This window comes from Pseudoliparis swirei, chromosome 6, assembly GCF_029220125.1.
Source record: "Pseudoliparis swirei isolate HS2019 ecotype Mariana Trench chromosome 6, NWPU_hadal_v1, whole genome shotgun sequence".
Taxonomy (NCBI): domain Eukaryota; kingdom Metazoa; phylum Chordata; class Actinopteri; order Perciformes; family Liparidae; genus Pseudoliparis; species Pseudoliparis swirei.
In genome coordinates, this window is record NC_079393.1 from 3916411 (window position 1) to 3943821 (window position 27411).

At 44.2% G+C, this 27411-nt stretch overlaps 1 protein-coding gene across 2 annotated transcripts; it reads left to right on the forward strand.

Moving 5' to 3' along the window:
* The first annotated feature begins 309 nt into the window (after positions 1-309).
* On the forward strand, positions 310-26745 carry LOC130195985 (copine-8-like). Of its 2 annotated transcripts, XM_056417858.1 has the most exons (14): positions 310-2259; positions 3138-3241; positions 6247-6351; positions 7444-7485; positions 7821-7896; positions 10228-10284; positions 11593-11654; positions 12263-12309; positions 17014-17195; positions 20669-20796; positions 23407-23509; positions 24285-24342; positions 24921-24994; positions 25808-26745. In XM_056417858.1, exons 2-14 carry the CDS (start codon positions 3147-3149, stop codon positions 26018-26020), a joined length of 1242 nt encoding a protein of 413 aa, XP_056273833.1. In that variant the 5' UTR covers positions 310-2259; positions 3138-3146; the 3' UTR covers positions 26021-26745. The 2 variants fall into 2 exon arrangements, with proteins under 2 accessions (XP_056273833.1, XP_056273834.1); XM_056417859.1 differs by lacking the exons at positions 310-2259; positions 3138-3241; positions 6247-6351; positions 7444-7485 and adding an exon at positions 7497-7556.
* The last annotated feature ends 666 nt before the right edge of the window (positions 26746-27411 follow it).

The window sequence follows — 27411 nt, forward strand, 5'->3', positions numbered from 1 at the left end:
TTATTATTATATTTTTAGATCGTCTTAATTATCCTATGACGCTTATTTGTAACTTTGTGCAATGTTTTGTGTGTGTGTTTTGTGTGTGTGTGTGTGTGTGTTTGTGTGTGTGTAGTCACTCCACTGCCGCTAAGAAAGAAACAAACACGTCTGAAGTCAGAAGCGTCACGCCCTCTGCTCAGTCGAGTGAAGAAGAGCAACAAAGAAAACACACACGCACACACACGCAGACACACACACACAGACACACACACGCAGACACACGCAGACACACACAGACACACACACGCAGACACACACACGCAGACAAACACACACAGACACACACACACACAGACAAACACACACAGACACACACACACGTGTGTGGCGGGATTAAGTCACGTTTCTCATCCCATGGAGATGATCCTCAGCGACTCCGAGTCACGGAGATCTGTCCTTAACTTTGTTTTTGTGTCCCTTATATGAGAGGAGAGGGAGGGCCTCGCATCTACCATGGGCCTCTCTCTCTCTCTATCTCTCTCTCGCTCTCTCCCTCTCTCTCTCCATCTTCCTCCTCTCTGTCCATCTCTTTCTTGTTCCCTCTCTCGGAACATTTCCATTTCCCCGTCTGCCCTCTTTTGCCGAGCACAATCTCTCTCTCTCTCTCTCATTCTACTCGTACAGTGAATTAATTTCCCTGAATGCATCAAAGGGATGGCGGTCCCTCTCGGGGGGGGGGGGGGGTATCAAAGCCTTTCGCTTCAATCTCCCGTCATCAGTCTCTCCCTCTCTCCACATCTGTGATTGTCCTGGACGTCTTTAGCCAAATGAGATTCTCTCTCTCTCTCCCCCTCTCCCTCTCTCTCTCTCTCTCTCTCTCCCCCTCTCCCTCTCTTCTTCCTCTCCGTGCATCGGGCCCCGCGGTCCGTGGCATCATCTGGTCTATTTTTAGTGGTCGTCTCTCCCTCGGCTGTTATTGGCTGAAGCTCACGCTTCGCCGGCTCAGAGCATAAACAAACATCTCAGCTTGAAATGTCAGCGGGCGCGGTGACGTCACGGTGACGTCAACGTCATGACGACGGCATGGTGACGGTGACGTCATGACGACGGTGACGGCATGGCGACGTCATGGTGACTGACATCATGTTGACATCATGGTGACATGTTGACATGGCGTTGTCATGGTGACAGTGACATCATGGTGACATGGCGACGTCATGGCAACGGTTCACGTGTTCTCTCTGCACACATGAAGATTTATTAATGAATAATCAGGAAAAATATGAATGTGAGTAGAAGAGAGATCTGTTGAGGGACAGGGTATCTATAGGGGATAGACTGAGAGTGTTTTATTATTTTCTCCAGTTTTGAACATTTAGTTCTCGAAACAGGATTCCTTGGTCGTGGAAAACCTGGAAAAGTCATGGGAATTTGTAAATGTTTATTTCCAGGCCTGGAAAAGTCCTAAAGAAAGAACAAATCATGGACATTCTTTATATTCACATGTTCATATACGCTGAGTTTTAAATAATTTAATATGCTTTTAAAAGAAAGATGCTCTAAATATAAGCCGGCGTACGTACGCTCTTTCATACTCGTGTCACGGCGCTATTAGAGTGGACCCAAAAGCACGACTCAGACAGGAGTCACAAAGAATACTGTCTTTGGTTGGAAACAGGCTGGGTCAAAACCGGGAGATCAGTCGAAGAAGCAAACAAGTCCAAAAATGGGCGGGGCAGAGAATCAGAGGTCAGGGCAGGCAGGGTCAGAACAGGCAGGTCAGGAATATACTCTAATAACGCTGGAGAACTTGGCACGAAAACACAAGACAATCTGGCAGAGGACAAGTGGCAGTGAGGGAGCTACATAGTGAGGGACTAATGAGGGGATGGGCTGCAGGTGAGAAGGGCGTGAGGACCAGGTGAAGGGAATGAGGGACTAACGAGGTGACCAGAGGCAGGTGAGAAGGGCGTGAGGACCAGGTGAAGGGAATGAGGGACTAACGAGGTGATCAGAGGCAGGTGAGGGGAGTTGGATTGACGAGATGGTGTGACAGGATGAAAACAACTATTACCAAAAGGAAGGCGTGGAGCTAAACTGTTACAACTCGCACATTTTCCGCGCTGCAAGTGAACGCACCTTAAACTGAAAAGACGTTAATGTTTATTCTTTTAATCAAAAGTTTATTTATTTTTCAATCTCTTTTCTTCCAGAGGGATCCCGGGGAAGAAATGTGGCACCGTGATCGTGAGAGCAGAAGAACTGAGCAACTGCAGGGTGAGAGAAAGTGTGTGTGTGTGTGTGTGTTTACATCAGAGAACTAAATCATTAAAATGCTAAAAAAATCAATTATTAGAATAGTTGGCAATGAGTTTCATCATCGATTCTTTGTGTCCATTGTTACTCTCTTATTGTTCATTTCAGTTTATTCTTTGTAGCCCAAAACCACAAAACCCCCTCAGAGGGCTTTAAGTCTGTACACAACGCCCCCAAAACTCCCTTAAACAAGAGAAGAAGAAGTAATAAAGCAGAGCTCGCTCAGTACCCAACAGAGAAGTTTCATAAATACATTATTATTATTATTTGTATTATTATTATTATTTGTATTATTATTATGAAATGTATTATTATTATTATTAGTTGTATTATTATTATATGTATTATTAATATTATTATATGTATTATTATTATATGTATTATTATTATTATTATCACTACTCTGTGGCTCTCAGAACCAAAGACACGACGCCCTAAAAATACAGCGCTGGATAAAATACCTCAAACCCAAGAAGATGAAGATGAGTGTGGTACGATCATCTGTGTTTAGGGGGAGAGGAAGAGGGAGAGAGAGAGAAGGGAAGGAGAGAGAAAGAGGGGGATAATGAGAGAGAGGGATCAAAAGAGATAGAGAGGGGGGAGAGAGAGACCGTTTTTCTCCAATACGCGACATCCCAGAATGCATTGCAGCAATCAGAGAAGTTGATCACAGGAAACAACGGAGAGTTGCTCCAGTAAAAAACTAGAACAGGAAAACTTCACTGTCATAAATGTTCCTCATTAATTAAACATTAGAGGACATCATGTCATCATGTTGTGCCCCTCCTCCTCCTCCCCCCCCTCCTCCTCCTCCCTCCTCCTCCTCCCCCCCCCTCCAGGAGTCTGTGATGCTCCAGTTTTGCGGCAACAAGTTGGACAAGAAGGATTTCTTTGGGAAGTCGGATCCTTTCCTCGTGTTCTACCGTAGCAACGAGGACGGATCGTGAGTTGAGGAGACACACATACACACACGCGTACACACACCTACACACACACACACACACACACCTACACACACACACACACACAAACACACAGACACATACACACACATACATATACACAAACACACACAGACACATACAGAGACATACACACACACATACACACACATATACACACACAGAAATAAACACATACACAAACACGTACATACACACACTTACACACATATACACACAGACAGACACACACATACACACACATACACACACATACACACAGACACACACACAGAGACACATACACACACCACATACACACGCACGCACACACACAAACACACAGACACATACAGAGACACACACCACATACACACGCACACACACATACACACAGACACACATACAAACACACACACACATACAGAGACACACACAAACACGTACATACACACACATACACACATACACACACACACACACAGACACACACACATACATACACACAGACACATACAGAGACACACAGAGACACATACACACACACAAACACATACACACACATACACACACACACACCTACACACACATACACACACGCACGCACACAAAGTAAACATGCCTAAATTGCGTCTCGACTCTTGAGTGTGATTTATCACGCTCTAAAAAGCGCCCATACAGCGTATGTATGTGTGTGTGTATATTTATATATGTATATATATTAGGGCTGTCAGCGTTAACGCGTTAATCTATGCGATTAATTTGGCCGCGTTAACGCACTAAAATATTTTAACGCAAATTTTTTTATTTTTTTTTAAACCGCGGCAGTACGGTTTGACACTGTTTCCGTTTTTAAAACAATTATTTCTCCGCGAAAATAAGGAGCATAAATCAGTTTAACTCGTGGATGAATCAGTCGGGTTTCCTCCTGCTCCTCCTTCCTCCCGTCTCCCCCTCTGATACACAGAGGAACGGAGGGGCGACGTGTCGGGTGACGCGGCGCGGAAAGAACGCGACACACGAAACCTTCAACGTGATTGGTCAATCCGTTTTCTGTCAACATTTCGGTAAAAAAACAACCAATGAACACTCAGTAAATCACAAAGGACCTCCCACCTCACAGGTTAGGCTCATTTAGCAGCCTGTCAGTCAGAGAGCAGAGAACACGGCGCGAGGACAATGAGCCTTATTTCCTTCTGTACACATTACATCTATTGTTCTGTCCATCCTGGAGAGGGATCCTCCTCTGTTGCTCTCCTGAAGGTTTCTTCCCTTTTTTTTCCCCCTGAAGGGTTATTTGGGAGTTTTTCCTGGTCCGATGTGAGGTTTTGGGGCAGGGATGTCTATGTGTACAGATTGTAAAGCACTCTGAGACAAATTTGTAATTTGTGAAATTGGGCTATACAAATAAACTGAATTGAATTGAATTTCAGAGCTGAGATTGTTCTGGAATGTTTGATGTATAACACGTGGGGGTGTGTCACATGCAAAAGACTTTAAACGGTGAATTTAATTTATTTTGTAAAATGTATAAAATGCCCCCAGCCTCCAGAGGGTGAACAGGACATATTTGAATGTCAGTCAGTTACCAAGGCCACTGGTTCTGCTGCTGTTCAGTGTTAAGGATGACAGGACCAATGGGGTCTCAATATACTTCTTTTTTTTTTACTAATCTGATGTTTCACTGAAGAAACAATTTATCATCCACGATATTAAATACCTCGCTGGCATTTTATAGGTAGGAGCCTCTTTGAAAACACAGCTCTGTGTGAAGTTTAGTCTTTAAAAAGAAGGAAAACACTTTTAAGCGCGATTAATTAATCGCAATTTCAAAATGTGCGATTAATTAGTTAATTTTTTTTAATCGATTGACAGCCCTAATATATATATATAAATACACATGGGATAAACTGAGGTTGCGTAACCTTGTCCGTCCAGACGTTAACGGCATAAAGAACGAGGGATGAGCAGAGATAATAAGACGGGGTTGACACAGAGGAACATAAAGGGTGGAGGAGATGGAGTTAAGTGTGTGTGGAGGTCACACACACACACACACACACACAGCCAGCTGTGGTATTTACTGAAGCCTAAATGTTGAGCTGGCGGCAGCAGAGAGAGAGAGAGAGGTGTAGCATGGAGAGAGAGAGAGAACAGGAGAGAGCGAACAGGAGAGAGAGAACATGAGAGAGAGAACAGGAGAGAGAGAACAGGAGAGAGAGAACAGGAGAGAGAGAACATGAGAGAGAGAACAGGAGAGAGAGAACAGGAGAGAGAGAACAGGAGAGAGAGAGAACAGGAGAGAGAGAACAGGAGAGAGAGAACAGGAGAGAGAGAACAGGAGAGAGAGAACATGAGAGAGAGAGAACATGAGAGAGAACATGAGAGAGAGAGAACAGGAGAGAGAGAACAGGAGAGAGAGAACAGGAGAGAGAGAACATGAGAGAGAGAACATGAGAGAGAGAGAACATGAGAGAGAGAGAACAGGAGAGAGAGAACAGGAGAGAGAGAGAACAGGAGAGAGAACATGAGAGAGAGAACAGGAGAGAGAGAACATGAGAGAGAGAGAACATGAGAGAGAGAGAACATGAGAGAGAGAGAACAGGAGAGAGAGAACAGGAGAGAGAGAACATGAGAGAGAGAACAGGAGAGAGAGAACAGGAGAGAGAGAACATGAGAGAGAGAGAACAGGAGAGCGAGAACATGAGAGAGAGAGAACAGGAGAGAGAGAACAGGAGAGAGAGAGAACAGGAGAGAGAGAACAGGAGAGAGAGAAGTCGGCTTCACCATCACGTGTAGCGTCGCTCTTTTTGCCTTTGAAGTATTTTTTGTGTCCTCGTCTGTCTGTTCATCTTCTGGCGGAGAAGTATTTTATATCACTAACTATTCCTAATAGACGGGAAGCAGCCGGCTGGTATTGAGATGATAAGAAACGTGACCAATCAGAAGAGAGGAGTGAGTTCCAGGTGGCGTGCTAACGTGCTAACGGCGTGCGTCTCCCTCTCAGGTTCACCATCTGCCACAAAACGGAGGTGGTGAAGAACAACCTGGACCCCGTGTGGCAGGCCTTCAAGATCCCCGTCAGGGCGCTGTGCAACGGGAACTACGACCGGTACGGACACACACACACACACACGAACACACACACACACACACACACACGAGAGAGAGAGACGAGCAGAACAACATCACTGGAAACCTTCTGCACTACTTATATAGAAATAAATCAGAACCTTTTATTGACATGTATGTTTTCACATCCAAGGAACATGAACAACAATCAACACAGACGAGAATTAAGAATATAAGTATACTAACATATAATAATGCACAGACCGGCAGGTTTTCAGAACTTCTTATGTCAGTTTAAAGTGACAAGTGTATTTAAAGTGAAGAGTTATGTGTATTTAAGTGGATTATTAAGTGTATTTAAGTGGAGTATTAAGTGTAGTTGAGTGGAGTATTAACTGTATTTAAGTGGAGTATTAAGTGTATTTAAGTGGAGTATTAAGTGTATTTAAGTGGAGTATTAACTGTATTTAAGTGGAGTATTAAGTAGAGTATTAAGTGTATTTAAGTGGAGTATTAAGTGTATTTAAGTGGAGTATTAACTGTATTTAAGTGGAGTATTAAGTGTATTTAAGTGGAGTATTAACTGTATTTAAGTGGAGTATTAAGTGTATTTAAGTGGAGTATTAACTGTATTTAAGTGGAGTATTAAGTGTATTTAAGTGGAGTATTTAAGTGGAGTATTAAGTAGAGTATTAAGTGTATTTAAGTTGAGTATTAAGTAGAGTATTAAGTGTATTTAAGTGGAGTGTTAACTGTATTTAAGTGGAGTGTTAGCTGTATTTGAGTGACCTTCAGACTTCCTCTGAAGGATCCCACTCGGCTCCTAATTACGTCGCTAACAAAGAGCAGAGTGCATATTTAACAGGGGGGGGGGGAAACATGGCCGCCTCACGTCAGCTAACGTTGAAGCGATTCCGTTGGCCGAATATTTCCCACGGACAGCGCGGTGAGCCGGGCGGCGTCTCTCTGGTTTTATCTCTTTCCACTTCTTCTCTTCTCTGAGCTCCGGCGGGGCCTGATGACGCCCACAGACCAGCTGCCATCGTCTCCTGAAGCAGAACGGCTGTAAGTCAGCGGCGCTAATGAGGTTTTTAATGGACCCCTCCCCCCCCCCCCCTTCTCTCCCCCACAGGAGCATCAAGGTGGAGGTGTACGACTGGGACCGGGACGGCGGGTGAGGGGAAACCTCTTCTCTCTTTCTTCTCTCTGGCCCGTTGGACTTGTTGGCCGGGTCAAAGGTCAAAGGTCAAATCTGCCCTAAGAAATATAATGTTGCCCCTGATGTCACTAGAGGGGCAAAAAATGCCCCATCATTCAATAATAGTTTTGTTTTTCTTTGTTGTGTGTGTACTTCCTGTACTAGGTACACAACAACAACAATCAATAAATATAATTTAGAATTATAAAAAAACTAAGAAATAAGTTATAATTGTTTACATTTTTTTATAACAATTAATAATAATAATATTATGTCTGTCTGTCTGTCTGTCTGTCTGTCTTTTCCTACAGTCATGACTTTATTGGCGACTTCAGCACCAGCTACAGAGAAATGTCCAGAAGCCAGTCACAGTTCCACATCTATGAGGTGACGCTCTACACACACACACACACACACACACACACACACACACACACACACACACACACACACACACTGCTACGCTTGTGAGGATGTATTATCCTCCATTTCCTTTACTCTTAACGTGACGCAGACCCCCCGACACTCGGTGAGGATCAGGGACACGGAGCCGTTAGCGAGGTAAACATCTGTCACTGAGAATCATCAAACGTCACTTATTGATCATCTATTGACACCTTCACTGATCGATAATGGAACATCTGCATTTCCGTCCTGAAGTGGCGTGTGAACTTCAAACAAAGCCGTAGTGTCTGAGTTCTGGAGGAGAGGCTGAGCTCTGAGCCGGGCTTCAACTCCACGGGAGACGCCAAACTCATTTATGACCCGAGGAACTCAGTTTAACTCCAGGAACACGAGTAGATCCCCGATTTAGAGAGTTGGTGTGAAGAAGATCAGAGCGGGAAGAAGTAATAAAAATGTTCCAGTAGAGAATTAAAGGCCCAGGATGAGAAGAAAACTATAGATGTGTTCTTCCTGAACAGTGAACCGGATGGTTGTGGATACTTTAACCCTTTTTATCGGACGAGGAACCACATACGGTAACTTCGTTGACGTTGATTTTCTACCTAAAAACAATGTATATTTGTTTTTATGTAACAGTTAAACAGTATTGTTATGTCCTCCAATAGGACTGTAGTGTTGACATTTTCAATTTCTAAGTATTTCAATGAGTGCCCCATAAAGGGTTAAGTTAGGGTTAAGTTAAGTATATATATGATCATTAAACTCTCCTCTGTGTATATAGTTCCTCGGTGTTTGGGCATTCATCATCGTTTTGCTTCTTTTTATAGAATATATATATATATATATATAACCTAACTTTATATATATATATATATATATCAAATAAAACTAGCTCATGTCCATTAAATACAAAAAACTCTTGTTGCCGGGCAGGTTATCTCGCTGAGCTCCGTAAAGGTCGGCTGGCCTTCAAGGTTCTGAACTTTTGGCGTAGCGCCTCACACACACACACACACACGCACGCACACACACACACAGACGCCCTCGTTCCCATTCAGCAGTTTCCATATTGATTTTAAAGGGTTGCCTTTAACTTCTTTAAAGTGACGTTTCCATTCAAGTCTGTCGGCGCTGACGCAGTGTAAAGCATCAGCACTTCTACACGGTGACTCATGATTCACAGGGTGCCACGCCTCTGAGATGAATATTTATATACATGATTTATTTGTATGTATATTCACGCCAGCAGCGGCTCCTCAAAAGGCGTTGCTCCTCCTCCTCCTCCTCTGTCTTCTTTTCGAGCTCCAGGTCCATTCTGTGTGAGCCCTGAAGGTCAGGAGTCTGAATGTGCTGACTCGGCTCAACCTGGATCTCACGCGTGGAGACGAGTGGCGCGACCTTTCCGCTCGCTCTGACCCTCCAACTCTTAAACTGCTTTTGTTTAATGTTTTCTCTCGACGTTTTAAGCGTCTGAGGAATGACTTTCTCTTTTTTTTTTTTTTTTACACAATCAATCGTACGTCAATCGAGATCACCATGGGAACACGATCGACTGGCGTCCAATCAAGACGCTTCCCAAACAGCCAATCACCAGCCGGCTATCGAGATGTTTGGTCTTCACCCTTTTTGGGGCGCTATCACGTGGTTATTAAGCAATAAGGTGCATAATAATAATACTAATAATAATAAGATGCCTTGAAGCGGACATTATTGACGATACAGTCCTGCCTCGAGTACCTTATTGCTTTTATAATACGGTTGCGTGCGACATTATGAATAGTGAGTAAATCGTAAACTGCCTTTCAGCACAAAATAGTTGTAGCCGAGAGAAAAATGGTCACCGGCGGTTTTGTCTGTTGCTTAGCAACAGTCCGACTCTGTGAACATCTTTCCGACTCACCGAACTTTGCTCTGTCGTGTCCCTGGCGTCGACGGGCTTTCTTCTGTTGCGCAACATTTCACAAGTGTGAATTTGTTTCTCTTCTCTGGCAGCGTGACGTCCACCTGACGTTTCCTCTTCCGCTAGCGACTCGTTTAAAGTCCCCAAATATCAGAGTAACAGAAACATGTTTGTAACTGACGACTAACGGTCACGCACAACGCACCGCGATTGTTTTTTCGAGTCTCGCTGATGTGGAACGCTCAGATCGATGTAAACAGCTGTCAGACGTCACGGCTGATTAAAGCACGCCTCGGGACTCTCAACCAATCAGAATGCTTGATTTCCTCTACCCGCGTTACAATAGACGGTAAGGGGGAGGGCGGGCCCTGAGAGACGGCCACGTGGACTCACGGCTCCGCCTCGCTCCACAGGTTCTGAATCCAAAGAAGAAAGGGAAGAAGAAGAAGAAGTACCAGAACTCGGGAACGGTGAGTCAGCAGAATATCAGAGATTCATGAATGAACGTTTTGAACCAGAGTGAAGAAGTCGGCTTTATGCACACGTGATGACCCGCTGTGATGTCACGACGCTGGGGGTCAGATGTACACACACACACACACACTTACAAATACACACACAGACACATACCCACCTACACACACACACACACACACACACACCCATACACACACTTACAAATACACACACACACACCTGCACACACACACCAACCTAGACACACCTACACACACACCTACACACATATACACACACTTACAAATACACACAGACACATACCCACCTACACACATATAAACACTTACAAATATACACACACACAAACACACCTACACACACACACACACACACACACACCCATACACACTCTTACAAATACACACACACACACCTACACACCTGCACACACACACCAACCTAGACACACCTACACACACACCTACACACATATACACACACTTACAAATACAGACACACACACCTACACACACATACACACACCTACACAAATACAGTACATACACACAAATACATATATACACACACACACACATACAAACACACACTTACAAATACACACACAGACACATACACACCTACACACACACCTACCTACACATACCTACACACAACTTCCTACACACACACACCTACACACATATCAACACTTACAAATACACACACAGACACACTCACACCTACACACACACCTACCTAGACACACCTACACACATATACACACACACTTTCAAATACAGACACACACCTACCTACACACACTTACAAATACAGACACACACACCTACCTAGACACACCTACACACACATACACACACACTTTCAAATACAGACACACACACCTACCTACACACACCTACCTAGATACACCTACACACACATACACACACACTTACAAATACAGACACACACACCTACACACACCTACCTACACACACCTACACACATACTGTACATACACACACTTACACCCACACACACGCACACATACATACACACCCAAATACACACATTCACACACACACACACACACACACACTCTGCCTCCAGGTGAACGGACCAGAGTCTCTGACCTCACAGAACACGTTGTCGGCCAGAACTAAAACAATCAACAACAATTTAATTTAAAACATCTCCTAGAATCAAAGTGACGATGTCACTCCTGAACCGACGAGGATCCACGACTCGGAATATTGAGAAGCTGAATAAATGTTTACGAGTCTGAACCGTTGCCCCCGGTTACCCCCCGCTGTCTGCAGGTCACCCTGCTGTCCTGCCTCGTGGACTCGGAGCTCTCCTTCCTGGACTACATCCGCGGCGGGTGAGTTCACGGCTTCACCCTGAAGAGCGGCGTTCCTACGCTCACCGAACACCTGGAAAAGTCCCGGGATTTGTAAATGTTTCTTTCCAGGCGTGGCGGGAAATCCACAAAGTTTTGGAAAAGTCATGAAAAATTGCATTTTTCCGCTGAGTTTTAAATAATTTAATAAGCTTTTAAAAGAAAGACGCTTTAAATATAAGCCGACATACATACGCTCTTTCATATTTGCACATTTTTCCGCGCTGCAAGTGAACGCACCATAACTGAAAATACATGAATGTTTATTCTTTTAATCTAAGTTATCATCTCTCATTCGTTTGAGTTATGTAATGTTATAAACTGTATGCTTTGGAATTCTCATAGTTACTTTAAATACTACTTTTTATCACTTTTTCATGTCTACAACGAGATTTAAAAAAAACACATTTTGGTCATGAAAATGTGGTTTAAAGTCCTAGTGGTCACCATGTGTCTGAACCCTGTGAGAGTGACCGCTAACCCCGCCTCCTCATCGCCCCCCCCCCCCCCCCCCCCGCCCGCCGTGGTACAACCCGCCGTGCTTGATGTTCCCCCGGTAACCCCTCATGCGTGCTGTGTCTCTCCCGTAGGACTCAGATTAACTTCACGGTGGCGATCGATTTCACGGCTTCAAACGGTAAGTGTTGAAAAAGCTTCCCTCTGTTGTCCGTGAGGTCCCTGAAGGCCTCGCCGCCGCTCAGCGCTCTTCACGTGATGTGTTTACTGTGAACTCTTCTCCGTCGGTTTTTAATGCACTTCTTCTTTTTTTTTTTTCTTCTTCTTTTTTTAAAATAATTTTATTTTAAGACAAAAGACAATACATAGACATAACACCTAGAGGACAATAAACAATGCAGACGACAAAACAATGGACATAACATCATAAAGTCAGAGTATTTCTGAAAAAAGAAAGAAAAAAAAGAAGAAAAACAACAACAAAAAACAAACAAAACAAACATAATAATAATTAGAAGGAGAAAAAGAAAGACAGATGCATGTGTACATGTGTATATGTGTGTGCATGTGCATTTATGAATTAACTAATAAATAAATGGTGTCATGTTTGTAAAAATATAGTGAATGATGACCAGATGTCGTGGTGTTCTGTTGTATTGTAAATGATAGATGAGGTGAGTTGTTCCATTGAAATATATTCTGACATTACATTTTTCCAGTGTGAGATATGTGTGTTATTCCTTGATTTCCAGTTCACGAAGATTGTTTTCTTGGCGATAGTTAGGGCCACGAGAAGTATTTTGCAGTTTGTTTTGCTCAGGTTTATAGATGAGATGTCTCCCAGTAAACAGAGTGATGGGGATAATGGGATGAGGCAGCCCAGGAAAACAGACAATGACTCAGTTATTTGTTTCCAAAAGTGTTGAACTGGTGTGCAGTGCCAGGTGGCGTGAATGTAACTATCCTGAGTATTTTGCATGCAATGTGGACAGATATCTGTAGTGAAACCCATTTTAAACATTTTGTGCCCAGTGTAGTGAATTCTGTGAAGTATTTTATATTGTATTAGTTGTAAATTTGTATTTTTGGTCATAAAATATATATTAGTACAGATTTTGGTCCAGAAGTCGGCATCAGGAGTGATAGCCAAGTCAAATTCCCATTTTATTATTGGTATGGTTATTATTTCAGAGTGTGATATTATGCTACATATTTTTGTGATTAATTTATTTGATGAGGTGATATTAATTAACTGTGAGGTTGAGGGAGGTAATTCCAAATGTGTGGCCTTAATGTTGAATTTTGTTTGAAGGGATGATTTAAATTGTAGATATTCCAGAAAGTGATTTTTCCCGATGCCATACTTCTGAACCAAATGGGGGGATGAAACCAGGGTATTGTGATTAAAGATGTGTTTCAAATGAGTGATGCCTTTAGTGGACCATGTGTGGAGATTTAAAAGCTTATTACTGTTTAGAATGTCCGGATTATTCCATATAGGGGTGAAATTTGAGGGTGCAAAAGTGACATTAGTGATTTTGTGGAATTTCCACCAGGCTGTCAGAGTTTCTGCTATTGTTACCATTTTGAAGCAAGGATGGCGTTTGATTGATTGGCTGAGAAATGGTAGGTCTGAAATGTGGATGTCCTTACATACTGTCTGTTCTATGTCTAACCATGTGTTGTCTGAGTGAGTGGGGTGGATCCATTTAAGAATGTATTGAAGTTGGTTTGCTAGTGAGTAGTGAGAAAAATTTGGAGCTTCAAGTCCTCCTTGTTTTTTTGTTTGTTGTAAAGTGGCCAGTTTTATTCTTGGCGTCTTATTTTTCCAGTAAAATTTAGTAATGAGTGAGTCAAGAGATTTGAACCAGGAGTGGGTGGGTTGAGATGGAATCATTGTGAATAGGTAATTTATTTTAGGAAGAATTGTCATTTTAACTGTTGCTATTCTGCCCATGAGTGACAGTGGTAGTTTCATCCAGCGGAGGAGGTCGTCGGTTATTGTTTTAAGTAATGGAGTGAAGTTGAGTGTGAACAGCTCTGACAGCCTGGAGGAAATATGTATTCCCAAATAAGTGATGACATCAGTGCAAAAAGGAATAGGTGGTGTGTGGCCTGCCCCATCCCAACTGTTACTGTCTAATGGAAGGATGAATGATTTGTTCCAGTTAATTGAGTAGTTAGAGATTTTGGAGAATGTGTCTATAATTTTAATAGTTTCCTGTAACGATGAATATGGCTTTTGGAGGAAGAGCAATATATCATCGGCATAAAGACTGATTTTGTGATGGGTATTGAGTGTTTGGATTCCTTTTATGATGGTATTCTGACGAATGGCAGCAGCTAGCGGTTCAATGAAAATGATGAAAAGTGAGGGAGAGAGTGGGCATCCTTGCCTTGTCCCCCTGTGCAATGTGAAGCTGTGAGAGGTGTGTCCATTGGGGATGACGGTAGCTGGAGGTGCAGTGTATAGAATTTTGACCCAGTTAATAAATGACTCCCCAAAACCAAATCTTTTTAATACACTTAAGAGAAATGTCCAATTTACTTTATCGAATGCTTTTCTGCGTCTAAGGAGGCGATGATGGTTCGGGTTTGTTGTAATGATGAGTAGTTGATTAAATTAAACAGTCTGCGTGTGTTAGTGTATGAGTGTCTACCTTTGATAAAGCCGGATTGATCTGGGTGAATTATAAATGGAGTGACTTTTTCTAATCTATGAGCTAGTGCCTTTGTGATGATTTTAATGTCTACATTGAGGAGGGAAATGGGATGGTAGCTTGATGGAAGAGTTGGATCTTTGTTTGGTTTGAGGAGAAGTGATATACAGGCTGTATTCATGCTTGCTGGGAATTGCAAATTTTGTTTTATTTCTGTTATCATCTTGTGAAAAAGTGGAGCTATGATGAACCAAAAGTGTTTATAGAACTCTGCAGGGTAGCCATCAGGTCCGGGTGCTTTGTTATTGGGCATGAGATTGAGGGCAGTACAAAGTTCATCCTGTGTTAATGGGGAGTCAAGTGTGTTATTTTGTTCTTTGTTAATGCACTTCTTCTAAAGACAAGCCGGAAAAAAAGTTCAGTGAACTTTTCCGATATCGCATCTTCCGAGGAGCTCGTTTGAAGTCCTCGTTAGTCGGACCGCCTGTTCATTCGTCATCGACGACAAATCTAATGACAAAAACAAAGGAAACGAGCAAATTCGCCGCGGAGGACTCGGTGAGCGATGTCCTCGCCGCGGCGGAGATAACGCAGGAAGTTAATATTCTTAATGTGATTCACGACGCTCCGTCACGGAAGACGAGCCGCCGGCTCTTTTTTTATTTTTTGTTTTCCCGCCATCGAATCTGTTCTCCGCGTCCCGTAATAATAACGGGATGCGTTATTAGTTTTTTTTCTCGGCAATATGCAAAATCATTTTCTTTCTTTCAATCATTTTCTTTTAAGTTTTTACAAGTTGCTCATTAACAGACAACAAAACAACAAATAAACAAAATGACATAACAGCAGAACAACAAACGGCACGAGCAATCAGACACAGGCAGAAAACACATAAATCATTATTATTCTTTATTTTGTATACATTTTCAGATTTATTTAATTATATAATATAATAATATTAATAATAATAATTTAGGAGATGAATATATGAGCATTTTTGCTTCTACCTTTTCAGTCTTTCTGTTTTGTATATTATATATAATAATATTGTATTGCAATGACTAACTAAATAAAATACACAACAACAACTACAATAATAAGAACATCATTTTCTACTAATACGTTGTTAGAATATTTAAACTTTATTATTCCTTTTATAAAACTGCATCCAACCAGCCCGTACACATATTACTGAATAATATTAATATTAAAGAAAAGGCCTGTGATATCCATTATTTACCTTTTATTATAGAAAAAAAAACACAAATAATGTATCTCCTATAACAAAAATCATCTTTGCAACATGAACGTGATAGATATTATTCTACTGTGCCGCTGTTAAACTATTAAAAACACATTTATTAGCTACGCCATTATATCTGGTGCTAAAATATAATTGTTTTACATTTGGATGTCTGTCATCATGACATCGCCATCGTAATGTTGCTGGTGTGAATGTAAGTCATGTTGTTGTTGTTGTTGTGTTGCTGCCGGAGCGTGAACACACAGCTCACACGTGTTTCGCCTGCAGTGTAACTTAATCATATCATAAATCGTGATCTAAAAAATAAAATGTGACTTTTTGACTTGAACACCACCCCTGGTAACGTCTTCAAGTTATATAATAGTAATAAGTCGAGTATCTGAGCTGTGAGGCCTTAACGGTATGAGTGAAGACTCCTTATCCTGCAACGACATCACCGTGGTTACAGGTGCTGGAGTCGCTCTCATGTCTTTATTTATTGCTATAGGGACGAAAAATAACAAGACGGACTTTTACGTTCTTTTTTATGACCCATTGAGATTAAAAATCTCTTTTCTCGAGGGTGACCTCTAGACGTTTCTCTCATCCTGGTTGTAGTTCAGATGGTGAAGAGCAGCTTCGTGCATTCGTGGCCCAGAAGGAGCAGATTCCCTTCCCTCTGATGTTCTGCCGGTCCTCGTCTCATTATTAGTGCACCGTTTCCCATCTTCTAAATCTGAGCCGTGGCTTCATGGAGCTCCATCTGCAGAATCGCCGGCCGGCGGTCAGCCGGCGACCCCGCTGTGGTTCTGGCCCGCCGGTGCAGATTATTTCTGCCTCCGGTGCAGCTTAACAGTCCGTCTGCCACCCACTCCCCTTACCTTTCCTTTATTTAAACTTTAATATGAGTCACGGCCCAGGAGAGGGGAGGAAGCAGGCGTAATTACAGTTTGATGCTGACGTGTGTGTGTGTGTGTAACAGGAAACCCGTCCCAGCCCACCTCGCTGCACTACATGAGCCCGTACCACCTCAACGACTACGCCATGGCGCTGAGGGCCGTGGGCGAGATCATCCAGGACTACGACAGCGACAAGATGTTTCCCGCGCTCGGCTTCGGCGCCAAGCTGCCGCCGGACGGCCGCGTCTCCCACGAGTTCGCCCTGGTGAGGACACGGCCGTCTTTAGAGACGCCGCGTAGCGCTGGTTCTCAACCAAAAAGCAGGATACCAAAAATACAAAATGCAGCGCAGATATGGTCAACAGTGGAAATGTACAAATATATAGAAACATCATGTCACAGCAAACCAAACGACAAAGGTGCAAGTGACTATATTTATACATTTACGGTGCACGTGACTATATTTAGACATTTAAGGTGCAAATGACTATATTTAGACATTTAAGGTGCACGTGACTATATTTAGACATTTACGGTGCAAGTGACTATATTTAGACATTTAAGGTGCACGTGACTATATTTAGACATTTAAGGTGCAAATGACTATATTTAGACATTTAAGGTGCCTTGTGATTGTGGGAGGGTGTGGAGAGAGGTTGGCGATGAAGGGGGGAAGAATCTTTGGTTAATTACACAGCGCTGTGCCATCAGTGTCTGATTTAATAGAGAATATATATATAATTCTGTTTATGAATTTACACTTATATTCTATTTTTAACCGATTTTTTTTTAATGGATGCTTATTTTAAATAATTCTTTTTCACAAATCTCTTTAAAGATGTAAACGTCCGATTCAACGCATCTGTAACTGAGTTTAAGTCTCACTGATAGTTTAATTTATTTATGCCGATCTTGTGATGATGACATCATGTGTAAATGATGCATACAGGACGTGGGCTCTAGACGCCCTGACCTCTCCTCAGCACCACGATGCTCCCTGGTCGACCGGCTCCAGCTGCTGAGCGTCGGGTAACGGCCGAGACGCGGAGCATCCGCCTCAATCCGAGCATTAAATATGTAAAACTCTTTGAGTCTTGAGGAGGAGGAGGAGGAGGAGGAGGAGGATAAAATAAAAAGAAGCCCTAAACATCTAGGCAGCTTCCATAATTTAGTGTTTGCTTCTTCGATATTTTAAACTGTGTTTCTACTCTGAGGCCTTCAGGACAACACCGAGACGCACTCACTTCTCCGTGTTCAACATGCAGAAACTTTATTGATTTCGTCCCCCGTGTTTGTGACGAATGGGGATTCATTTAGCAGATTTAACCCCTCGAGCGCCGTCACTGTGAGTCCTCTAAGAGTTCTTCTTCTTTCCTGGATCTCCGACAACATCGTGGAGGAAACCCACGGAGAAATCATTTTTAAAAAACGGGTTTCTCGCTCCGTTTGTTGTTGTGTGGAAACGAGAGCTTGTTGTGTTGGAGGAGGAAGAGCGTTGAGCCAAACCGTCTTCAGCCTCACGGACGAATATCGAGTTTGGATTTCCAGAATGGAGATGGGAAACTTCTCCGGGAAGAGAGAGGTTGTATTTCTCTGCCGGGTTCTTTCTCCAACGTCGCGAGACGCTTCAAATAACATCTAAACCTCTCAAAAAGAAACACAAAAAAAGCAAGCAAGTGCTTTCATTGGACGTACATTGAAGGGGAGGAGTCAGCCTGATTGCGTCGCCATGGCACTAATGTGTGTCTGTCAGTGCCGTATGTTGTTACCTTCGCATTGAGAATGCAGAAGGTTTTGTTTTGATCGCCGTGTTTTTATTTATTTGTATGCGTGTTACTCGCATAACTCAAAAAGTATTAAACCGAATCGCATGACATTTGGTGGGATGATTGGTTATTATCCGGGGACCATTTGATTAGATTTTGGGATCGATCGGGTCAAAGGTCAAGGTCATGAAAAGGTCAACATCTTCTTCTTACCATAGCGCGGTCAATTTGTATCCAATTGGCATGCAACTAATGCCAACATGTTCATAATTCAATGCCCAATCTCGTGATATGCGAAGGTATGCGCTCTACCCAGTGCCCGTTCTAGTTCTATATGTTATTGATCATGCTGACAGGTTGTTGATATGATTTTGATGATGACGATGAAGATACGGCCAGGTGTGTGTTGGCTAGAGAGCCGAAGGGTTTATTGTTTTTCCACCGCATTTAAAGAAAGCTTATTTAGAATATCTAAGAGCATTAGACAAAGCAAGGACTTTTAGGTTTAGTGTGAGTTTAATTCATGTTTTTGTTGCCTTTCTGCAAATAAAGGAAAATATAAGAGACAAAATCGCTAAATATCGGACCGGTAAAAGTCGTGGTGGACATGCGCGATGTGGTCCGGGTTGAAAACGTCTGGATGTTCCACTCACAACGTGGCGTGAAGCCAGGAGGCAAAGCGGCGCCGCGGCGTTCCTCTCGTGACCTCCCTTAGCGACACGTCGTATCCCCGGTTACCAGAAGGCCTCGGCGGGGCTCCGCCCCTCTTTCAGAGTCAGACGTTTGAGACGGAGAATTAAACCGTCCACATTTCACCCAGAGAAGGCTCAGTATATTTATGTAAGGTTGTATGATACGTCCTCCAGGTACGATGTTCTGATGCTCTTGGAGTGTTATTGATATTTTGGCCCTCGGGTGGCCAATTTTGGCGTCTCTGCGTATGCCTGTAATCCTGTTATCCTGCTCTTTGCAGCCCAGCTATGCCTTTTAAAAAATACAAAATGTAATTCCATTCCAGCCTTTTTCCCCATGAAGGGATAATATATATATATATATATATATATTCTTTTTCTTTCCCTCCTTCTTATTATTCAGCCACACAGTCTCCGAATATCAAAACAAACAATATTCAATTTATTTTTATCTTTGATGCGTACCGCCGGCCGCTTATTCAAAATGCCCTTTAATAATATATTTAACGCATTTCTCAGCACATTAAATGTCTGACGCTGAGTCGTATGTAAACCGTTGGCTGATGGAGAAGAACGGATAAATAATATTTGGAATTTTTTGCTATTTTAGAGTTCCAGACGTGATGTTTAAGTGCAATGAAACTCACAAGCAACAGAACCAGAACCGTTGTTCTGCCTCTGCGTGATCAGTAAAGACCCAAAGCTCTCCTCACCGGGATCAATAGACACACGTAATCCATTTAGAATCAGCACCTCATCTTCAAGCTCACACCTCAGCCGTGAAACACGATACGGAGTTGGCCCGTCGTGAATTTATGTTGCATTATGGGAGAAAAAAACAACGTACAAGGAGCCTTAGCAGAAGAAATATGTTCTTTCTTTAATAAGAGGAGAAACAGAACGACTCGTCTTAAATTCATTTATTTTACTCCAGAACTGGTTCAAAGGCCATATATAATATATATATATTATAATATATATATTATATATATATATATAATACATATTATAATATATATATGATACATATTATAATATATATATTATATATTATATATATATATATGATACATATTATAATATATATATAGTATATATTATATTATATATTAGATATATATATATATATTATATATATAGTGTAAATATATATATAAATATATATAATTCATCTTGCCAAACCGACTTGTCAGTAGTTTAGTTTGACACACGAGCGTCATGAAGTAAATGTAATGGAGACCTCCAACATGTCCTCCGTCCATGTTTGTGTTCACGTGCAGAACGGGAACCCTCAGAACCCGTACTGCAGCGGCATCGAGGGCGTGATGGAGGCGTACTACCAGAGCCTCAAGTCCGTGCGTCTCTACGGACCCACACACTTCTCCCCCGTCATCAACCACGTGGCCAGGTAGGACGCCATCGCCACACCGCCGGGCGCCACCCACAGCTGCTGCTGGGGAATCCCTGTGTGTGTGGGGGGGTCTGTGTGTACTGTATGTGTGTGTGGGGAGCGGGTGGAGGGTATATATGTGTGTGTGGGAGGAGGGTGCGTGTGGGAGGGGGGGTATTTGTGTGTGTGTGGTGTGTGTGTGTGGGGGGGGGAGGAGGTATATGTGTGGATGTAAGTGATGTGTGTGTGTGCATATGTGTGTGTGTATGTAAGTGTGATGTGTGTGTGCATATGTGTGTGTGTGTGTGTGTGTGTGGTTTGTATGTGTGTGTGGTATTTGTTAAAGAATCTGCCTGTTGCTTCTCAGGCTAGGTGTGTGTGTGGGGGGGGGGGGGGAGTAGCGGATATGCTCCTCCTGAATTCTGCCTAGCAACAAAGCGGGAATACGACCAGCTGGCTAACGAGCACGAAGAGAGGAGCCGGAGCACCAGAGATCGTCTTTGAATAGTTTTAATGCCAGTTAACAAATAATAATAGACCTCCACCTCCTCCCATAGACCTCCACCTCCTCCCTTAGACCTCCACCTCCTCCCATAGACCTCCACCTCCTCCCATAGACCTCCACCTCCTCCCTTAGACCTCCACCTCCTCCCATAGACCTCCACCGCCTCACTGAGACCTCCACCTCCTCCCTTAGACCTCCACCTCCTCCCTTAGACCTCCACCTCCTCCCATAGACCTCCACCTCCTCCCTTAGACCTCCACCTCCTCCCTTAGACCTCCACCTCCTCACTGAGACCTCCACCTCCTCCCTTAGACCTCCACCTCCTCACTGAGACCTCCACCTCCTCCCTTAGACCTCCACCTCCTCACTGAGACCTCCACCTCCTCACTGAGACCTCCACCTCCTCCCATAGACCTCCACCTCCTCCCATAGACCTCCACCTCCTCACTGAGACCTCCACCTCCTCCCATAGACCTCCACCTCCTCCCATAGACCTCCACCTCCTCACTGAGACCTCCACCTCCTCACTGAGACCTCCACCTGAGACCTCCACCTCCTCCCTTAGACCTCCACCTCCTCACTGAGACCTCCACCTCCTCCCATAGACCTCCACCTCCTCACTGAGACCTCCACCTGAGACCTCCACCTGAGACCTCCACCTCCTCCCTTAGACCTCCACCTCCTCACTGAGACCTCCACCTCCTCCCATAGACCTCCACCTCCTCCCATAGACCTCCACCTCCTCCCTTAGACCTCCACCTCCTCCCTTAGACCTCCACCTCCTCCCTTAGACCTCCACCTCCTCCCATAGACCTCCACCTCCTCACTGAGACCTCCACCTGAGACCTCCACCTCCTCCCTTAGACCTCCACCTCCTCCCTTAGACCTCCACCTGAGACCTCCACCTCCTCCCTTTGACCTCTACCTCCTCCATTAGACCTCCACCTCCTCCCTTAGACCTCCACCTGAGACCTCCACCTCCTCCCTTTGACCTCTACCTCCTCCCGCGTCTCGCTCCTCCAGACTCACCGGAACAATCTCTCTTCCCACCTTTCATCTGCGTTTTTTTCTTCAGATGCCATCACTCTCTCGCTCCCCTCCCCCGCTCGCCCACGCGGCCTCAGAATAGCTGCATTGTTCACGCTCACTAAAAACAATAAGACGTCACTTAACTTATACATGAGTATATATATATATATTTAAGTCACGTCAGATTCATATTTCTCTGACAAAGCGTCATTTTAAACAGTCAACCATGTTTTTATAGAACATTAAAGCCCAATTCGGCAATTTCTTAATTTGTGATATTAAGCTATTTTAAATAAACTGAATTAAATTGAATAAAAGGTGATAAACGTTTGTTCAGAGCTAAGAAATAAACCTTTTTGAAGCTTAATTCAGATATCAATACGTATGAATTAATGTTATAGAAACAGCTCCAGATTATTTAATGAGAAAAGATGCACACACACACTATAACTATAATATTCTTATTTATTTTTAAATGCCCTGTCTTCATGTTTTTAATTTTTTTTAATTCAGAGCAAATTTCTCATTTGTAATTCAAAATATTCAAACTGAGAATAAATTCTGTTAGTTTGGCTTATGAAATACAACATATTTGCACCAAAAAAACCTCTAAAAACACAAAAGGTTTCTCAAAAAACAAACGTTTGCAAAAAAATAAGTTGCTCTTAAAAACCATAACGTTGCGAAAAAAACTAAAGTTACCCAAAAAAAAGCGTTTTAGTTATATTTTGCACAAAAAAAAGTCCCCCCCCCCAAAACATTTTTAAAAATCCTGCTTTTAAAACTAAAACGAAACTAAAAGAACTAAAAGAACACATAACTCTCAAACTACTACCTCCAAACTCAAATTTGTATTTTTTCTTTAAATATTTTATTCACAGCCAAACATTTTTGTGTCATAAGCAAAACTAGCACATCGTTTATTGTCAGTTTATATATTTTTTATTTGCTCTCCAAACATCTTTTGGTTTGTTGCGTAATAAAGACACAAATCCACCTCCACACCTTTCTGAATGAGGGAAGAGGAGAGGAGGAGAGGAGGAGAAGAGGAGTCTCGGCCTCTTGACCTTTGACCCCCGGCGCCTCTCTCTCAGGTATGCGTCGGCGGTGACGGACGGCTCCCAGTACTTCATCCTCCTCATCATCTCCGACGGCGTGATCACGGACATGGCGCAGACCAAGGAGTCCATCGTCAACGTACGGCCGCACTCACGTTGTTATTGTTGTTGTTGTTGACGGATCGTTTATTGTTTACCTGGTTCAACAAACGCAGCCCTGTCCGTGCACTCCGTTTAACGACCGTGAAACGAGGGCGGAGCCTCTAATGGAGTCTAATAAACCAACAGGATGTGAGAGGGCGGAACATGAGGAGCTGCCCGTCACTTTAAGTGCCCCCCCACACACACACACACACACACACTGTAATAACTATGCTTTCTAATTAGAGTGATCAGAGTTGATGTGTGTAACCATTATTTTCGTATATATATTTGGAGCCTCGGTGCTTCTCGCGGCTCTTCGTCACCCCTCGCCCCCCTCCTCCTCCTCTTCCTCCTCCACGTTATGTAATGTTATTGTTAAGGTCGGATTCCAGAGTAATTATTTACTAGCCCGCAGAGGATCCACCACCCTCTTCGTATCTCCAGCAATCTGGGGCGTTCATCTAATAAGCAGGGGGGGGGAGAGGGGGGGGGGAGATGAAACACTAAAACCTCCATTCATCACCCGGCGGAGTGCAGTTCCAGATTTAATAAACATTATTGGGCGTCGGGCTGCCGCTCGGGGAGGAAGATGTAGATGGGACTCATTTCTTTCTGGAGACTTCAGACGGTTGTGGATGAAATGAGAACGTTCCGTCATCCGCTTCCGTTAGCTAGTTACTGATCCGTTAGCTAGTTAGTCATCCGCTTCCGTTAGCTAGTTAGTATTCCGTTAGCTTGAGGTCTTGCTGAGCCTCGTGTCTCCTCTTCAGGCCGCCTCTCTGCCCATGTCCATCATCATCGTCGGGGTCGGACCGGCGGAATTTAACGGTAAGTGAAGATCGTGTGTGTGTGTGTGTGTGTGTGTGTGTGTGTGTGTGTGTGTGTGTGTGTGTGTGTGTGTGTGTGTGTGTGTTCTCTGTCTACTTGCAGTACTCCTCCTCTATTCTTCTCTTCCTCCCACATGGTTCAGCCTTCCTTGTGCGGCTCTTCTTCCCCCTAATTCACATTCCCCATTAATTTCCTCTTCCTCTTCACCATCCTCCTCCTCAGCGTCCTCCTCCTCGTCTTTCTCCACCTCCTCCCCTTCCTCTTCCTGCTCTTCTTCTTCGTCCTCCTCAAATTCCTCATCCTCCTCATCCTCCTCCGCTTCCTCCACCTCCTCCCCTTCATCTTCCTCATCCTCCTCCTCTTCCTCCACCTCCTCAAAGTCCTTCTTCCTCCTCTTCCTCCCCTTCCACTTCCTCCTCCTCTTCCTGCTCCTCTTCTTCTTCCTTCTCCTCCTACCCTTCATCCTCCTCCTCTTTTTCTTCTAGATCCTCCTCTTCTTCCTCCTCCTCACTTTCATCCTCCTCCTCCTCCCCCCCCCCCCCCCCTCCCCCTCCTGACCGATGTGCTCCTCTCCCCAGAGATGATCGAGCTGGACGGGGACGAGGAGAGGATCTCGTCTCAAGGACGCTCCGCCGAGCGTGACATCGTTCAGGTAGAGACTCGACCTCTAGGGTCAGGGGTCACCGAGAGGTCAACGCGTCTGACCCTCCGGAGGCTCGTGTCCTCAGGCGGACATTTTTATATTTACTCCTCCGATCGTTTGTTTTCTTACCGTCTCCTCTCCTTTCTTTAACGTTGTCTCCTCTCCTTGTCTCCTCTCCTCTCCCTGTCTCCTCTCCTCTCTTTAACCCTGTGTCCTCTCCTTGTCTCCTCTCCTCTCCCTGTCTCCTCTCCTCTCTTTAACCCTGTGTCCTCTCCTTGTCTCCTCTCCTCTCCCTGTCTCCTCTCCTCTCTTTAACCCTGTCTCCTTGTCTCCTCTCCTTTCTTTAACGCTGTCTCTTCTCCTCTCTTTAACCCCCTCTCCTCTCCTTGTATCCTCTCCTCAACCCCCTCTCCTCTCCTTGTTTCCTCTCCTCTTCCTGTCTCTTCTCCTCTCTTTAACCCCCTCTCCTCTCCTTGTTTTCTCTCCTCTCCTTGTTTCCTCTCCTCTCCTTATCTCCTCTCCTCTCTTTAACCCCCTCTCCTCTCCTTGTTTCCTCTCCTCTCCCTGTCTCTTCTCCTCTCTTTAACCCGTCTCCTCTCCCTGTTTCCTCTCCTCTCCTTGTTTCCTCTCCCCTCCCTCTCTCCTCTCTTTAACCCCGTCTCCTCTCTCTGTTTCCTCTCCTGTCATCTCCGTGTCTCTTCTCCTCTCTTTAACCCCCTCTCCTCTCCTCGTCTCCTCACCTCTCCTTGTTTCCTCTCCCCTCCCTGTCTCTTCTCCTCTCTTTAACCCGTCTCCTCTCCTCGTCTCCTCTCCTCCCTCCAGTTCGTCCCCTTCAGGGACTACATTGACCGGCGGGGGAACCACATCCTGAGCATGGCCCGGCTGGCCAAGGAGGTTCTGGCCGAGATCCCGGACCAGTTCCTGTCCTTCATGCGGACCCGGGGCATCAAGCCCGGCCCGCCGCCCCCCCCCTACACGCCGGGCCCTCCGCCCGCCCTCCACCCGCTCCTCTGCAGACGGGTAAGCCGCATCTAGGAGGCCGGACGCCGCCGGGCCGCCGCTACTGGCCTCTCGTCTCTCCTCCTCCTCCTCTTCTTCACCGGAGGCTCCGGAGCACGGCGCTCTCTTTCGGGGGGGAACGCGGATCAGACCCCCCGAGGACGGACTGTCCGTCCTCCTTGGCGGGTGGAGCTCTGGGGGGTTTACGGGTGGAGGTGGTGGAGGTCTGAGCCCACCGGCCTCCGCCGGCGTGGACACGGACCACCGGAGCTCATGAACTTCTGATATTTATATTTATATTCCTCACATCCTCCGTGTTCAAATGTGAGGAGAAACCTTCAGGAGGACATTTATACCGATCCAAGACTTTCACTTTTACTTTCTTCTTCTTTTTTTTTGCGGCTGCAGGAACTGGAAGTTTTTACTTTGTAAAAAAAACAAAAAACATTTAGACCCAAATTCTTCAACACACAGCGTGGATGTTTTTTTTCTCATTAATTTTAATAAATGGAGCATGTGCTAGTCTTAAGAGAAGCATGTCGTCCTCAGGCCCAGACACGACTGTGTACTTTACGTCTTTACCCGTTCTTCAGAAGCATTTCTTCTTTTCTTTTCTTTTCTCTCACACGAGTATAAAACAGGTTGTTTCTGTCGAGTTCACAGGTTGGTTTTTTTCTCACTTTTCTCACGTCGTGAAGTGTTTGCCAAACTGCAGGTGGAGAATTGAATCACTTTTTTTCCCGGTAGCTGTCAGATCAGGTGACTCCCCCCCCCCCCCCACTGTGAACACGTGCACCCAACCAACACGATGCAAAGAGGGGTTTATTCTACGGCCCGTGTGGATCACAGTAGTGACTGTGAAACATCAGTTATATTCAGTTATAACCCCTGAAGGTGTTTAGTGCAGTAACAGGTTTGGAAACACCTTCTTAAAGGGGCAGTCACCATAAACCAGCGTGTTCCTCCTGAATTCAAACACTTACGATGGATTCCTGTTTCCTCAGTGAGTCACACCTTTTAATTTATTCTTTAATTTAAATATATTCAAAAAGGTCTCTAGATGTTCGTTAACACCAATAATAAGATGGAGGATATTTTTAAAATATATTTTCTGAGATTTCAGTTTTTGTTTGGCAGTTTTAAAATGGGCGGGTTCAGTTTAAAGTAGGATGAGCTCAGTTTAAAGTGGGTGGGGCTCAGTTTAAAGTAGGCGGGTCCAGTTTAAAGTGGGCGTCTTCAGTTTAAAGTGGGTGGGGCTCAGTTTAAAGGAGGATGAGCTCAGTTTAAAGTGGGTGGGGCTCAGTTTAAAGTAGGCGGGTCCAGTTTAAAGTGGGCGGGGCTCAGTTTAAAGTGGGCGTGTTCAGTTTAAAGTGGGTGGGGCTCAGTTTAAAGTAGGACAAGCTCAGTTTAAAGTGGGCGGGACTCAG

Bases quoted from the DNA above. Each gene is read 5' to 3' on its own strand.
- LOC130195985 (XM_056417858.1), top strand. From the start codon at position 3,147: ATGCTCCAGTTTTGCGGCAACAAGTTGGACAAGAAGGATTTCTTTGGG. The intron at 7,897-10,227 runs GTGACGCTCTAC...CTCGCTCCACAG, and splicing joins CACAGTTCCACATCTATGAG to GTTCTGAATCCAAAGAAGAA. The intron at 17,196-20,668 runs GTGAGGACACGG...GTTCACGTGCAG, and splicing joins TCTCCCACGAGTTCGCCCTG to AACGGGAACCCTCAGAACCC.